This window comes from Hemiscyllium ocellatum, chromosome 32 (genome assembly GCF_020745735.1).
Source record: "Hemiscyllium ocellatum isolate sHemOce1 chromosome 32, sHemOce1.pat.X.cur, whole genome shotgun sequence".
Classification (NCBI taxonomy): Eukaryota; Metazoa; Chordata; class Chondrichthyes; order Orectolobiformes; family Hemiscylliidae; genus Hemiscyllium; species Hemiscyllium ocellatum.
In genome coordinates this window covers 8,144,399-8,161,458 of record NC_083432.1, presented here as the reverse complement: position 1 = coordinate 8,161,458, position 17,060 = coordinate 8,144,399, and the positions used below count along the sequence as shown (strand labels likewise).

At 41.9% G+C, this 17,060-nt stretch overlaps 1 protein-coding gene across 4 annotated transcripts in view; it reads left to right on the top strand.

The window, feature by feature from the left end:
- The window catches only part of kansl1b (KAT8 regulatory NSL complex subunit 1b), a 300,606-nt gene that overhangs the window by 278,326 nt on the left and 5,220 nt on the right, over positions 1–17,060 (top strand). For 3 of the 4 annotated variants that reach the window (XM_060848550.1, XM_060848551.1, XM_060848548.1), the window contains 4 exons: positions 1,276–1,397; positions 1,936–2,002; positions 2,103–2,221; positions 13,704–13,956. In XM_060848550.1, the coding sequence (XP_060704533.1) occupies positions 1,276–1,397; positions 1,936–2,002; positions 2,103–2,221; positions 13,704–13,956 (561 nt within the window). The remainder of the gene's footprint in view (positions 1–1,275; positions 1,398–1,935; positions 2,003–2,102; positions 2,222–13,703; positions 13,957–17,060) is intronic. The other variant, XM_060848552.1, reaches the window with a different exon arrangement.

Here is a 17,060-nt window from a genome sequence, read left to right as displayed (position 1 = left end):
ATCAACAACTTTTCCCATAATTAGCATCCTCAAAGTCACGATTGACAGGAACTTAACTATAGCAGCCACATAAATACTGTGGTTACAAGAGCTGGTCAGCAGTTGGATGTTGGCAGCTAGTTGATTCACCACCTGATGTTTCAAAGCCTTGTCACTAAGCCTTGTTACTTATGGGGCATAAGTAAAAGTTATCGCATATGCTGCACTGGATGTCTGCAATTCAAGAACACTGAAAAGGTTGGCTGCAATTCATGGCGAAGCAATCTTAAACCTTCACTCCCAAAACCACAAAGGCATTGTGCTGCGGTGTGTGTCACCTAACAAAATGGCAAACCTGGCAGCTTTTAAGAGCAGCAGGTGTGTGTGTGTGTGCACGGTGACACTTCCAATGCTCTTGACCTGGATACATACTTACACTGTTGCTGGTCCAGAATCCTAGACCTCCTTACATAACAACACGGAGGGGAGACTCTCACCTCAGGGTGCTCTACTGTAAGAAAACAGCTCAACGTATTATCCCAACAGTAATTAACCATGATTTGCAAGAAATGCCTACAGTGTCCAAATACCAAAATTGAAATTTTAATAATCTCACTTCAATGCAGGGCTTGGATAAATGGTATAAAGCCCCCCCCAACCTCTGCCTCAACCAGTTGGCTGCTGATAGTCTCAAATGAAAGGTGGATTTGAGTTTTGTCTGTTCAGTTGTTGATGTTTGCAAGGTAAAAGATTCCAACCTGAAACATCCACTCCCCTCCCCTGATGCTGCTTGACCTGCTGTGGTTTTTCCAGCTGAACTCTTCATCTACTCTGACTCTCCAGCATCTTCAGTTCTCGCCATCTCCAACTTGTCTGCAAGATCACAAAGATCCTGTTCTGGAAAATTATGAATCTGCTATTCTTCCTCCTTCAAGGTGGCTGTCACTTAGATACTGCCACATTCCCAAAACCTGAGAGAGGAGCAGGGATTTCCTGTTCTGACATTATTGTAGTGAAGTAAAGAGACCCTGCATATTACTTGGCATTGCTTGTGCTGACGAGCAGAAGCTGATAAGAAAATTAGGAAGCTGTTCACCATTGACCCAATACAACATTCTCATAATGATAAAGTAGAAGTTAGCCTTCCCCTCCTAGCTTCAGCCTTCCTTCAGGGAAATTTACCTCAAATGTGAATTCCTGGTGAAACTCTGTTCTGAAAGCTAGTATTCTGTTGAACCCCTATATAGACTGAAACACATTACAAGGTTCTGTTTTAACTTTTTGCTCTTATAACAGCAGACAGCCAGAAGGAAAAGGACAGAAAATTCATTTGACATAAACAATATTGTGATTCCAATGTCAGTTGCTGCAACAACTCGTGTAGAAAAGCTTCAGTACAAGGAGATCCTAACGCCAAGGTATGCATTTAGGATCTGTTCAACATACTTGTCTCATGTAATGTTGGGTCAGCAGAGAATTTAGTGGTGGTGTTGATGCAGACCTTGTTTAATCAAATCTGCAAATGGTGCAGTGGAGCAAATCATTTGTGGGCAGTATTTTGAGGAGTATGGTATTTCCAATTTTCCAGAAAATTTGAAGTTTCAAAAGTTAAGCTTTGTATTTGGAGCAACATGTGACAGAGTGTAGAAATATGCTGCCATGCCAAGGGGTTGTGGGTATGGATTGTATTGGCCTCTACAAATGTTGTAACCTATCACTTGTATGCACTGCTTTGTATAAGTACTGTATACTAGGGGGAGTTGGTTGAGTATTCTAGAGGGAGTTACTGCAACTGTTGTACGGTTGATGCATTATGAATATTGATCCTGTGAGCAGGAATGCTGAATGCTATCTCTTATACTGAGTGAGTGTTCTGGGCACTTCCTCATTAAAAGGTAGAAAATAGGGAGCGTCCAAATTCATATCGTCATAATATTTTTCCTTTTCTGTCTCTAGTTGGCGTGTTGTGGATGTAAAACCTGATTTTAAAAATCACAAACTCAGTGAAGAAGACCATGAGGAGGTAACACTTTGCAACCACATTACAAAATTAACCCTGTGCATTGTTGAGTGACTTTGAACAAAACAGTTTTAATAATATTAACATTTTGCATCTTATTTAGATCGAGGATTTTTCGGATGCAGTGTTTGCAACTCGGCATGCAAAGTATGAGGAGTTTGAGCGTTTGCGGTGGACAACGTGGTCAGCCTCTCCAGTCAGTGCACAGAGGCGAGGAAGCAGGTATTAAACAAGAGTAGGCAAAATTGCAACTTTGTTCTTTGCTTATTCTGATTAACCAGAGGGGTTATCACACCTAACTATACTTAGGAGCTGAGAATTTGGTTACCAAGGTGCTGATAGTAAGTCATTTCTTGAAGTCTGCCTGTGAATAAGCAGAGGGCATTGGGAGGTAATGTAAACTGTTTCTATCCCATCTTTCAATGCGCAGTCCTGGTCTCTGTGGCCTCTGACTGAGATTGGAAATTCTTTTGTGTGCAATTCTATATGAAGGCCAAAGTGTCTCGACTACAGTATAATTTTTTTGCAAGGTTTGTAGCTCAGGTTGAGGTTTAGGGTGTAGGTTTGCTCGCTGAGCTGTAGGTTTGATATCCAGACGTTTCATTACCTGGCTAGGTAACATAATCAGTGGTGACCTCCAAGTGAAGCGAAGCTGTTGTCTCCTGCTTTCTATTTATATGGTTGTCCTGGATGGGGTTCCTGGGGTTTATGGTGATGTCATTTCCTGTTCATTTTCTGAGGGGTTGATAGTATCTAGATCTATGTGTTTGGTTATGGCATTGTGGTTGAAGTACCAGGCCTCTAGGAATTCTCTGGCATGTCTTTGCTTAGCCTGTCCAAGGATAGATGTGTTGTCCCAGTCAAAATGGTGGGTTTTTTTCCTTCCGTGTGTAGGCTACGAGGGAGAGAGGGTCGTGTCTTTTTGTGGCTAGTTGGTGTTTGTGGTGGCTAACTTTCTTCCTGTTTGTCCTATGTAGTGTTTATGGCAGTCCTTGCATGGAATTTTGTAGACAACGTTGGTTTTGTCTATGGGTTGTACTGAGTCTTTTAAGTTTGTTAGTTTTTGTTTGAGAAGGTTGGTGGGTTTGTGTGCTACTAGGATTCCGAGGGGTCTTAGTAGTCTGGCTGTCATTTCTGAAACTTCTTTGATGTATGGTAAGGTGGCTAGGGTTTCTGGCTGTGTTTCGTCTGCTTGTCGTGGTTTGTTCTTGAATCTGCGAACTGTATTTTTTGAGTACCAGTTCATATTGAATACGTTGTATAGGTGGTTCTCCTCTATTTTCCGAAGTTCGTCTGTGCTGCAGTGTGAGGTGGCTCATTGGAATAGTGTTCGTTTGTGTGTGTGTTGGGTTGGTTGCTGGTGTAGTTAAGTATTTGGTCAGTGTTTTTCGGTTTTCTGTATACGCAGGTTTGTAGTTCTCCGTTGTCCGATCTTTCGACTGTGATATCTAGGAATGCGAGTTTGTTGTTGGTTTCTTCCTCCTTCGTGAACTTTATACCTGTGAGGGTGTTGTTGAGGATGTTAAATGTCTCTTCTATCTTGTTTCATTTTGTGATGACAATGGTGTCATCTACGTAGCGGATTCCGATTTTTGGTTTGATGGTTGGTAGGGCTGTTTGTTATAGTCTTTGCATTACCACTTCTGCTATGAATCCTGATAGCGGAAATCCCATGTGTGTGCCTTTGGTTTGTTTGTAGATTATGTTGTTGAAGGTGAAATGGGTGGTGAGGCACAGGTCCACTAGCTTCGTGATGTTTTCATTGGTAACGTGATTAATGGTGGTTGGGGTGTGTGTGATGGTCTCTTCTAAAAGTGTGGTAAGTGTTTCCTTTGCCAGGTCGATGTTGATGGAGGTAAACAGTGCTGTTACGTCGAATTAGCTCATTGTTTCGTCTTCCTCTATTTTGGTGTTTTTGATGATTTTTAGGAATTCCTGGGTGGAGTGGATGGAGTGCTGTGACTCTTCTACTAGGTATTTCAGTCTTGCGTGTAGATCTTTGGCCAGTCTGTAAGTTGGTGTTCCAGGTAGTGAGACTATGGGTATGAGGGAAGCTAGTGGACCTGTGCCTCACCACCCACTTCACCTTCAACAACGTAGTGATCAAGATCTGAGGTGTTTTTACATAATTTTGGAGTAGGTGGGATTTGAACCTGAGCTTCTTTGTTTAGAGGTAGAGGCACTACCACTGCGTCATAAGAATCTCCCCCAGGACAGATATATGTGTTTTCTAATCAACCTATTCAGAGATATTATCTCACACCTCACGAATGCCGTGACACTACATTGCATAACAAGAATGTCCCAGGACAAATATATATTTTTGTGGTCAGCCTGTTCAGAGATGTCATGACACAGCTCAGGAGCAGGTGAGAATTAACAGAGATACTCTGTTATCTACAAGAGCCCTTCCCAGAATGAAGTTTTCCTAATCAACCTGTTCAGTGATGTCATTATGCACCTGTGGAGAAGCTGGGACTTGAACCCAGCTGTCTCAGTCCAGAGGTAGGGACACTGTCACTCTGCCACAAGAGGGGCCTCTCCAGGACAAATATAAACTATTTTTCCAATTAACCTGTTCAGAAATACCTCTGAAGCAGGTGGGATTTGAACCCAGGCCTGTCTGGTCCAGGGGTAGGGACGGTAACAAACTGCTACAAAAGGGGTTCTCCTGAACAAATATATCCTGATCAAAAGAACACATATCAGTTGTACCTACTATGCGATTGTTTGCTTCCTTGTGCCAGACTGTGGTCTGCACTTCTTGAGATGCAGGTCCCTTACCAACAAGATATTTGTTTGTATAATTGCTGTGAATTGGGTCTAAAGATTTTATTTTTTCATACGTTGTATCGTCACTGGCTAGACCTGCATTTATTGCCCATGCCTAACTGGCGTGAGAATGTCAAACCTGGATGAATCCCGCCATTTCCTACCATATAGGTTTGACATTAAGTACTGTTTGCAGTGGCAACTTCAAGAATCCAGGCACAGTTCACCATCCGTGTGTAATGAGTGTATCCAGCTCCCCCAAGCTCAGTTCTGTAGTACTTCAAAATTCCCACATTGCTTAGAAATTGCAACCTTTGTAAACAATTATTGTTTCATTCTAACTAAGTTTTAAGTCATTGCTTCGAAGATAATGTTTTATAGAAGTGTTGTTAATTGGATCTAAAAAATGTTATGAATGTAGGCATTGTGGACAAGGTCAGCATTTATTGTCCATCTTTAATTGCCCTGGAGAAGGTATCTTTGAGTTGGCACAGTGAACCACTGAGTCATACGGTGTACCCCTCCTCGTTTTTACATTTGTGTGAGTCTTCCAAGGATGTTGAAGGTAGTGGAAGTGGAAATTGAAGAGGCACTAAAATTATTTATATTTTCCCTAGATTTGGGAGTGCTATTGGAGGATTGCAAACAATCCTTGTTCAATAAAGGTTGTAAATATTGGCCCAGTAATTACAAACCAATCGATTTAACTTCTAGTCCAATTAAACATAATTCATACTCACACTGAAAACTGTGGATTGATTCAGAAGATTTCACATGGGTTTATTAAAGGAAAATTGTGTTTAACTTGCTGGAATTTTTTTTTTGAAGGGGTAATAGAGAATTGATGCCATGTACATGGACTTTCAAGAAAACTCCGACGGAAAGTGATAGGCCATGGAATAATACAGGCAGTATTATTTCAGTATTATATGGATATAAAATTGGCTGAGGGCTAGGAAACAGCCATAATTAATGGCATTTTTTGAGTTGGAAGAAGGCTTCCTCACAGCCAGCACTGAAACCAGTTACCTATATCTTGTGTAATAGGGGCAAGTTCAAACACTGTGCTGGATGACACAAAACCTGGAAGCATTAAGAACTGTAATAAGAATAATTTAGAAGTTCAAAACGTTATTGACGTCTTGGTGAAGTGGGTTGATAGGAGACAAATGAAGTGCAGTGCAAGAAAGGGTCAGATATTTGGTACAAAGAATGTGGAGAGGCAGTACAAAATAAAGGGTACTGTTGTAAAGGGTGTGGAGGAGCAGAGACTCCTATGGGTACATGTGTATAAACCATTAAAGTAGTCAGGAAAGATAGAGGAGCAGTTATAAATGACACAGTATCCTATGCTTTATTCATAGGGATTTAGAATAAAGAGCAGGGAGATTATGATGAATTTAAAACCCTAGTTAGACCTCAGCTGGAATATTGTGTACTGCTCTGGATGTAGAAAGGATGAGAGAGAATGCTGAAGAGATTTCCAAGAATGATTCCTAGAATGTGACATTTTAGCTATGCGTCAAGAACAGGAATTTGAGACAGTTTTCCTTGGAGAGGAGAAAGCCAAGATTTGATCAAGGTTTTCAAGATCATGGGAGGTCTGGACAGAGTAGAAGGAAATGAACTCTTCCCACTCATAACAATTCAAAAATCAGAAGGCAGAGTTATGAAGTGTTTTGCAAAAGAAGCAGATATGAGGTGAGAAAAATCTTTTTCGCACATCAAGTTGTTAGATTCTGGAATCTACCTCCCTGAAATATGGTGAAGGCAGGTCAAGGGTGTGTTGTTTCTGTTATTCAGTGTGCATGCTTACAAGGAAAGGGAAGTGAAACTCAAATTGAAATGCTTAGGGAGCCAGTATTGACAAAATGGCTCAAATGACCTCCTTCTGCATCATAACAATTCTGAGTTGTGAATGATGCTGAATAGTGAACTTTTCATGTCTGACCTTATAACAGAAGGAAGGTGACTGATGAAGCCATTGAAGGTGATTGGACCAAGGTCACTACCATTAGACATAGTCGCAGAAGTTAGGCCATTCAGCCAATTGAGTCTGCTCTGCCATTCAATCGTGGCTGATAAGTTTCTCAACTCCATTCTCCTGCTTTCTCCATGTAACCCTTCTCTTGCTAATCAAGAACCTATCTATTTCAGACTTAAATATACTCAATGACCTGGCCTCCACAGCCTTCTGTGGCAGTGAATTACACAGACTCTCTGGCTGAAGATGTTTCTCCTTATCTCCATTCTAAAAGGTCTTCTCTTTACTCTCGGGTCCTAGTTTTTCCTGCAAGTGCAAATATCGTCCCAACATCCATACTGTCCAGGGCCATTCAATATTCTGTATGTTTCAGTGAAACCGCCCCCAACCAACCCTTCTAAATTCCGTTGAGTATAGACCCACAGTCCTCAAACGTTCCTCATACATCAAGTTTTTCATTCCTGGGACCATTCTCCTAAACCTCCTCTGAACATGTTCTAGAGCCAGTACATCCTTCCTGAGATATGGAGCCCAAAATGGTATACCATACTCCAAATGTGGTCTGACCAGAGCCTCAGAAGTACATCTCTGCTTTCAAATCCTCTCAAACTAAACGCCATTATTGCATTTGCCTTCCTATCTATTGTCTCAACTTGCAAGTTTACCTTAAGAGAATCCTGGACTTGAACTTCCAAGTCTCTTTGCACTTCAGACTTCTGAATTTTCTCCCCATTTAGAAAATAGCTTGAGAAACTCCTGCAGTGATGTCCTGTGAGATACTTAATTTTGCCAGTTTTGCAGAGGTGGAGCCTGTACCAAGCCAACGTCATCAAAAGAATGAGGAAGGTTTAGATTAAACTCTCAACCTTAAAATACAGAGACAAGAGTTTTACCAATTGAAACTTGGCTGACAGCAGCCATCATAGCATGAAGCATCATGTCAATAGATTAAATCAGAGTGGTGCTGGAAAAGCACAGCAAGTCAGGCAACATCCGAGGATCTAAACTCTGGTTTCCAGCTTATGCAGTCCTCACTTTTGCCTATATTAATAGGTGTCATCATCTCAAAGGTTTAGATTAGCTGTATGCCTCCTTAACTATCCTGTTCACGTGCTCTGCCAACTTCTGGGATCTGTGAATAATTACTCCAAGTTCCCGCTGTTCCTCTAAGCTATGCAGTTCACTAAATAATTCCTCATCTTGTTTCTTCTCCAAACTGCATCACCTCACACTTATCAGAGTTAAATAACATCGGCCACTGGTCTGCCCACCTAACCAACCTATCTGTCTTCCTTGTAATCTATAGCCATTTTCTTCACTATTAGCCACACTACCAATCTTGGTGTTGTCAGCAAATTTATTTAGCATTCCCGCCCACATTTTAATCTATATTATTTCTGTATATCATTACCTTTTGTGTCCTATTAGTAAGCCAGTTTGTAATCCATCTTACCAAGTTTCCTTTAATTTGTTCTGAGGAAAGGTCACCAGTCTCGAAGTATTAACTCTGATTGCTGTTCATAGATGGTGCCTGATCTGCTGAGCTTTTCCAGCAACTTGTGTTTTTGTCCCTCAGTTTCATGTGCTTTAACCTTCTCACTTGCGCTCCCATGTGAGACCTTGTCAAAAGCTTTGCTAAAATTCATATAAAGTACATCAACTGAACTTCTCCCCATCTATGCACTTGGTCACATTTTCCAAGCATTTTAACAAATTTGTTAGGAATGAAATCCCTCTGACAAAGCCATGCTGACTATCCCTAATTAACCCATGCCTTTCCAAGTGGGTATTAATTTGCCTCTTCAGAGTTTTCTCCAATAGTTTCACTACCACTGACATGAGAGTCACTGGTCTGTAATTTCCTGGTTCATTCTTATCATTCCTTTTTAAAATGTGGAACCACATTAGTTGTCCTCCAGTCCTCTGGCACATCCCCTGTGGCCACAGGGGATAAAAAGTATATCCACATGTATATATTTTTCCCACCCTTGCATTTAAAAAAAAAAGGTGAGAAAGATAATTTTGCTATTTATAGACCAGTAAATGTTCCTGGAGGGGTATCATTCAGAAACAATGTTGCAAGAGGGAATTAGCACTCCCTTGGACCAGCATGGATACAAAGTTGAGTAAGTGTTAGGAAACAAGAACTGTGGAGAATTGCAGTTTGATTTTGACTCAAGGGAGGTGAGTACAGTTGACTTTCCAAAAGTGAGTACAGGCAAATGCAAATGTAATAACCAATGAAATATATCATAAATTTCAAGAACATTTGAGCAGGTTGGCTGAATGAGCAAACATGGAGGGTACGTGAAATTCAGAAATTTGAGGTGAGTTTGGTGGAAAAATAATTCAAAAACAGTGCATGCTAAATGTTTCAGTTTAAAGGGGATACAAGAAGAGAGGGATCTGAAAGTGTTGGTGCAGACTTTGAAGGTTGCAGGGCAAGTTTATAAAACAGCAGACAATAAAGCATGCAAGAGTCCTTGGCTTTATAAATAGAACCAAAAAATACATAAGGTAGGAAGCTATCTTTAAACTTACATAAAATTCCAGCTGGACTATTGTCCCCATGTCTGTCTTGGAGGCATGTCAAGGTTTTGAAGAGTGTCAAGCAAACCTTGAGAATGGTTTAAAGCACCTAGAATTAATTATGTGGATAAATGGAGAAAGGTGGGTTGATCTTCTTAATAGAGAAGGTCAAGAGGAAAGCTTTGGATATACTCAATAGAAAGAAACAGTTTCTAGTGGCTGAAAGGTTTGAATGAGAAGGCATCAGTCTAAGATAATTGACAAAGGGACCGGAGGCAATATGAGGGGGGGGAATCTCTGCTTCATGAGAAATGGTTAAGATTTACAGTGGTAGATGGTAGGTACAAACTCAGTAGCAACCTTCAAAGGAGAATGTAAGTGTGGAATGAATGGACTGCTCATTGACAGGGATGAATTTGATGACCGAATGGTCTCATTTAGTACTGTTCTGACTGCTTTTATTTTTGTTTTTTTTAAAGTTGCCCAGGCTGTGGGATCTGTCCTGTTTCATGCCTTTTTTAATATAAGTCCTTTTAGTTTCACAGTAACTCTCACTTCCCTTTGTTAACCAAGGTTGTTTAAGACCTCTAAGGGTGTGTGCAGTAATCTCATACAGAAGATGTCTCTTTATTCACTACTTTGTTGCTCATCCGTAGTTGTATCAATTCACAGTTCTGTTCACAGTATTATGATCCTTTTCTGATTCATCCCTCCAGAATCACTCTTAGTTTGGTTCTTGATTTATCTCTTTTTCAAACCTTATGTCAAAATCAGTCACTGTAGGCTTTGTTACATGGTTGCTTCCTTGCCGTTAGATTACTAACTAATTCAGGTCTGTTATATCTGATGTATTTCCTGTTCTCTTGGTAGAATACTTGTATATACGAGATACGGGAAGTTTTGGGATAACACTTGTTTCAACAGTGTGATTTGGCTAAAATGTCACTGAAGAATTATGGAGCTGTACTTTCTAGAACGCTTACCTCCATTCACAATAGCACAATTCCAGTGGGGATCACTTTCCGTACTTTATTCTGCACGTGTGCTGAGATCTGCCCTGAAATCTCTGTGCCATTTGGCGCCTGCACAATGTTGGTGCAGGTCTTTGTGCCATATCACGCATGCGTCAATGTCCCCTGCTGGGAGCGCAGCTTTCTGTGAGAGATGCTGTTCAGACAGCAGCTTCCTTACATTTACTTTTGTTTCATTAATAAATATGATTTCTACCCTCATTCAGGCTGTGCTATACTTTGTGTTAGACTTTTGGGTTTTTTTTTTGAATAGATTACTTAGTGTGGAAACAGGCCCTTCAGCCCAACAAGTTCACACCGACCCTCTGAAGAACAACCCACCCAGACCCATTCCCCTACATTTACCCCTTCACCTAACACTATGGGCAATTTAGCATGGCCAATTCACCTAACCTGCACACTTTTGGACTATAGGAGGAAACCAGAGCACCCGGGGGAAACCCACACAGACATGGGGAGAATGTGCAAACTCCACACAGACAGTTGCCTGAGGTGAGAATTGAACTCAGGTCTTTGGCGCTGTGAGGTAGCAGTGCTAGCCATTGTGCCACCATGCCACCCATAGTGAGTGATTTTTTTGCTGGAGTGCCCCTAACCCCACTTTTCCTATACGATCCATTATTTCTATTAAACGATTAATAGAAATAACGATAAAGGTTTCGCTGGAACACAACTTTGGCATTATCAGAGAACTACCTGTGTGCTGCCTTTGGCCTTCAGATTGTTCTACCCTTGTGATGAGTGAAGAACCTCCCATTATAATTAGTGTTGTTGCAACAAATTTATCTGGTCTCAGTATTTATGGATTCTATTGCTTTCTTGTACTTGAACATCTCCAACCAATTAGATTAGATTACTTACAGTATGGAAAGTAAGGCCCTCACAGGCCCTTCGGCCCAAGAAGTCCATGCCGACCCGCCAAAGCGCAACCTACCCAGACTCATTCCCCTACATTTATCCCTTCATCTAACACTATGGGCAAATTAGCATGGCCAATTCACCTAACCTATAGGTTTTTGGACTGTGGGAGGAAACTGGAGCACATAGACATGGGGAGAATGTGTAAACTCCACACAGTCAGTCGCCTGAGGCGGGAATTGAACCCGGGTCTCTGGCGCTGTGAGGCAGCAGTGCTAACTATTGTGCCACCATGCCATCTGATTCTTAATGAAGTCTTGTATCCTTTGCTGTTCTTCAGTTTTAGCCATAGCCTATGCACTATCTGTTGACCCACTCTGTAATTCTCTCTGTGTGTTACTCATTTTCTGATTCCCTTGGAAATTTATAACTTAGAATATTCACCAATGCTCAGCTTTATCCACATCTGTGAAACTGTAGACAGAAGAGTCTCACATTGGTGGTTGGGAAGCAATTACAGAAAATTCTTAGGAACAGGTATTAAGAACATTTGGAAAAGCATGAGTTAATTAGGGAGTAGTCAGAACGGCTTTGTGCACAGCAGGTCATGTCTGAGTAACTTGATTAAATTTTTTCAAGGAGGTGTCTACATGGATTTCAGTGAAACTTTTGACAAGGTCCCTCATGGTAGGCTCATCCAGAAGATAAGATGCAAGGGATCCATGGTAAATTGGTCACTTGCACTGCCTTGCCAATAGAAAACTGAGGGTAGTGATGGAAGTCTGTTTTTCTGGCTGGAGGTACATGTCTAGTGATGTTCCGCAGGGAGCTGTACTGGGACCTGTGTTTGTGATAAATGTAAATGACTTGAATGAAAGTATCGATGGGTGAGTTTGTCGACAACACAAAGATCGGTGGAGTTTGGATAGTGCAGAAGGTTGTTAAAAAGATACAGGGGGATATAGATCAGTTGCAGATATGAGCGGAGAAATGCTGATGGAGTTTAATTTGGATAAATGTGAGGTGCTGTTCTTTGGGAGATCACATAGTCATAGAGATGTACAGCACAGAAACAGACCCTCTGGCTCGACTCATCCATGCTGACCAGATATCCTACTCTAATTTCGTCCCATTTGCCCGCTCTAAACTTTTCCTATTCATATACCCAGCGATATGCCTTTTAAATGTTGTAATTGGACCAGCCTCCACCAATCCTTCTGGTGGTTCATTCCATGAACTTACCACCCTTTGCTGAAAAAGTTGCCTTTTAGGTCCCTTTTAAATTTTTCCCTCTCCCCCTAAACCTATGCCCTCTAGTTCTTCCCCCACCCCAGGGAAGACACTGTCTATTTACCCTATCTATACCCCTCATGATTTTATAAATCTCTATAAGGTCACCCCTCAGTCTCTGATGCTCCAGGGAAAACAGCCCCAACCTATTCAGCCCCTCGCTGTAGCTCAAATGTTAAGGAAAAGCATACAGTTAATGGCAGAACCCTGAACAGCATTGATGTACAGGGGGATCTTGAGATTCAAGTCCATAATTCTCTGAAAGTGGCCAAACAAATAGATAGGGTGGTAAAGGAGGTGTGTGGCATGCTTGTCTTTATTGATCAGGGAATTGAGTACAAGACTCAGTATGTCATATTGCAACTTTATAAGATTTTGGTTTGGCCACATTTAGAGTAATTTATTCAGTTCTGGTCACCACATTACTGGAACAAAGTGGAGCCTTTGCAGAGGCTGCAGACGAGGTTAACCAGGATGCTGCCTCGATTAGAGGGTATGAGCTATAAGGAGAGGTTAGAACTCTGGTTGATTTCTCTTGAGTGACAGAGCTGAAAGGAGACTTGTTAGAAGTCTATTAAATCATGAGATGCATAGTTAGAGTTGACTATCAGAATCTTTTTGCCCAGAGTTGAAATGCCTAATACTAGAGGGCATACATTTAAGGTGAGAGGAGTCTAGTTCAAAGAAGACATGAGGGACAAGTCTTCATGTAGAATGGTCGGAGTTTGGAATGCACTGCCAAGGGTGGTAGTGGAGGCAGATAGGATAAGTGTGTGTAAGAGGATTTTAGATAATTCCATGAAATGCAAGGAATGGAGTGAAAAGGGCCAAGAGCAGGTGAAAAGGATTAGAGTAATTTGGCGTTGTATTCAACCCAACATTATGGGCCAAAGGCTCCTTTACTGGCTGTACTTTTCTGTGTTCTACCTCTGTGATGGTCACTCCGTCACAGTCTTCCAGCTGAGTTTGTATTTCTGTTTTTGCTTTTCTACTTGTGCTAGTTGCATTAGTGTAAAAAAAAGGCTTCCAATTCAGCAATAGATCCTGTCCCCTAATGTTTTCACGCACTTATCACATGCTTAATTTCTTTACAACTTTTTTATTGTTATCTTTTATTCCATCCTCCCAAACCAGAAAGATTCATACTAATTGTCTGCCTTCCTTCAGCTCTCTGAATCAGGGATCTGTTTTTTAGACCAAGTGACTGAGTGATAAAATATTTTTATTTTCTAAACTGCAGATCTCTCAAATCAACAGATGAACATTCCACCCCGCAGCCTGGCAACACAAATCCTTCGACCCCTCAACCTGCTTCCCCTGACGTGAGCTTCCATAGCCTTGGAGACTTGCCCCTCACACCTTCACCTTGCAGTCCCTCGGCACCTCCAGTCAGCCCGGATACATTTTGTTCTTCTCTTTCTCGAGAGAGCGCTGGACGGGTTTCAAATGAGGATACACGCTGTTCAACACCAGATATTAGCCAAGAAGAACAGGTGAGAACGAGCAGTTGAACCAAGAAAACTATTGTACTGTCTTAAAATCTAAATTACCTAATGTCTGATATGAAGGCAATCATGGCAGATATCTTATGGTTCCAAAACCATAAAGCCCGGTTAGAGCAAATGTTGAGGCAAACGCTGGGGTGGTGGATGGTTAAGGCAGGAGAACAAGTTAAGCAGAATTACAGGGCAATTGGATGGTCTTTGGTTGAATTCAGGTCGTGTTCTTTTTTGTTCTGAGGTAGAATTAGTAATGTAGATCATTCAAAGGCTATCAGCATTGATTATGAAGAACTTATTATCCTTGTCTAACTTGCATTTATGCAGACTTGACATGAAAACACCAGACATTCTTTAAATTGATGATGTATGTTTCAATTAGTCCCATGATCTTTGCTTAATACAAAGACAGTATAAGAAGGAAATTCATTTCTGGTTCTAAATTAGAGAGAAGGCAATCTGAGTAAGAATATTTTGGGCTATAAATTAGCAGTGTAGGCCAATAGGTGCAGATACCTGAGGCATTTTGAACATGAGACAGCAAAGCAGTGTGGTCAGATATTCAGGAAACTGCAGTTCTTTAATGTGGTAGCAGGTCTCTTAACTTCCTTCTCTCTAACAAAAACAGCCTCCAGTCCTTCAGCCATTCCTTATAAGACCTTCCCTCCAACATCACCCCCTGCCCCAGCCCCGTGCAACGCTGCGCCTCAACCCTGTCCAACACCACCCCCCCAAGCACCCCAACCCTGTGCAACCCTACCCCAAGCCCGTCCAACACCTTCCCCCGGCACCGCAAACCCTGTGGAACACCGCCCCCCAACCCCGTGCAACACTGCCCCCCTGCACCCCAACCCTGTGCAACACCACACACACACACACCCCCCCCAACCCTGTGCAACACTTACCCCAACCCTATCCAACATCGCCTCCCCGCACCCCAACCCGGGGAAACACTGCCCACCTGCACCCCAACCCTATGCAACATCACCCCCCCAACCTTGTGCAACACCGCCTCCCAACCCTGTGCAACACTTCCCCCATCCCCGTTCAACACCGCCCTCCCCGCACCCAACACCGCCCCCAACCCTGTCCAAAACTGTGCCCCGCCCCAACTCCATCCAACAATTCCCCCCCCCCCTCCCCCCCCCAAAACTCCATCCAACAATGCCCCTCACTGCATCCCAACCCCATACACACCTGCCCCCTCTCCGGGCTGACTGGACACCAACAAAAAGACTGCTGCTGCTGCCTTTTGGAGCATGAGTCTCCACATAGCGTGCAGGCATGCACACACACACAGCCACGCAACTTTATACTGCAACTTTTTGACAGGTTCCACCTTTGCCCTGTACAGGACAATGTTAGAGAGATTATCGGGGGAAGGAGGGTTTAGGGTTCACTCCAGGGAGAGTGTGTGGAGAGAGAGAGGGCGGGCAGACAGTCATTTGGAGATGGTGCCTGTTTAGTCACTGTAGACAAAAGAACACGATCACTGTTGGAAACCCGTCTTTGATGTAATGTTTCCATCGGGATCTCCTTCAGATAATCCAATTTTCGGATAATTGGTATTTGGATAATTGAGGTTCCTCTGTACATGAACACCTAGATCTCTCTGATTATCTACACTACGAAGAATCTGACCATTAGCTCAGTACTCTGTCTTCCTGTTACTTCTTCCAAAGTGAATCACCTCACACTTTTCTGCATTAAACTCCATTTGCTGCCTCTCAGCCCAGCTCTGCAGCTTATCTATGTCCCTCTGTAACCTGCAACATCCTTCAGCACTATCCACAGCTCCACTGACCTTGGTGTCATCTGCAAATTTACTAACCCATCCTTCTATGCCGTCATCTAGGTCATTTATAAAAATGATAAACAGCCATGGCCCCAAAAAGATCCTTGCAGTTCACCACTAGTAACTGAACTCCAGGATGAACATTTCCCATCAACCACTGTCTTCTTTCAGCTAGCCAGTTTCAGATCCAAACTGCTAAATCACCCTCAATCCCATGCCTCTCTATTTTCTGAAATAGCCTACTTTGGGGAACCTTATGAAACACCTTACTGAAATCCATATACACCACCTCAACTGTTTTACCCTCATCCACCTGTTTGGTCACCCTCTCAAAGAACTCAATAAGTTTTGTGAGGCGCGACCTAACCTTCACAAAACTGTGTTGACTATCCCTAATCAACTTATTCCTCTCTTCCTTATTATAAATTCTACCTCTTACAACCTTTTCCAACGGTTTACCCACAACCAAAGTAACGCTCACTGCTCTATATTACCAGAGTTGTCTCTATTCCCCTTCTTGATCAAAAGAAACGAGCGACAGTTAAATTTGTGAAAACTTTGGTTTTGCCTAAAATACTGTGTGCAGTTCTTGCAAGGACACCAGAGCAAGATAAAGGGGGCAATGGAAATTGTTTTGAATGAGACTTCATAGTTTTGAAAAATTTCAAAAAACTACTTAAAAATATGAGATCTAGTGGGCTAAGAAAGAATAGGCATTGTCAAAAATAATAAAAGATATTAAATCAACTATGGAAAGTTGTTTCATCTGGGTGATGAATGGGTAATAAGGGATAACTCACTGAGGATTAACAATGGATGAATGTAAGTACAGACTGTGTAAAGTGCAAAGGAGTCAAGGTCACAGAAGCTACAAAAGAATTACTGTCAGATCTGAGGTTTTATTTTTGACTAGAGATACTGAAACTCTTTTACTAGATAAATGAATATGTGAAAATTGAAGTGTTAAAAGAGGGTTTTGGTGAAGTAACTCAGGAAAATGGCTGAATGCTATGGTAGTAGTATGCTACAACTGTATGTATTTTTCTATTCTGTTCTATTTGGATAGAGTTGTATAATCCACCCAGCCACAAAATTTGGCTAAGTGTCACACTGTGGCAGTACATAAACATTGAGATTCTGAGTCTGATCGATTCCTTTCATTTCCTAGATTAACTAAAACTCGTCACTGGGAGAGAAAGAATCTAACAGCCCATTCTATTGCACTTACTCAATAAATAAGACTAAGCTTACATTGAGACCACCTATTGATTAATTTAGATGGCATCCTGCTCAGTTTTCTGTT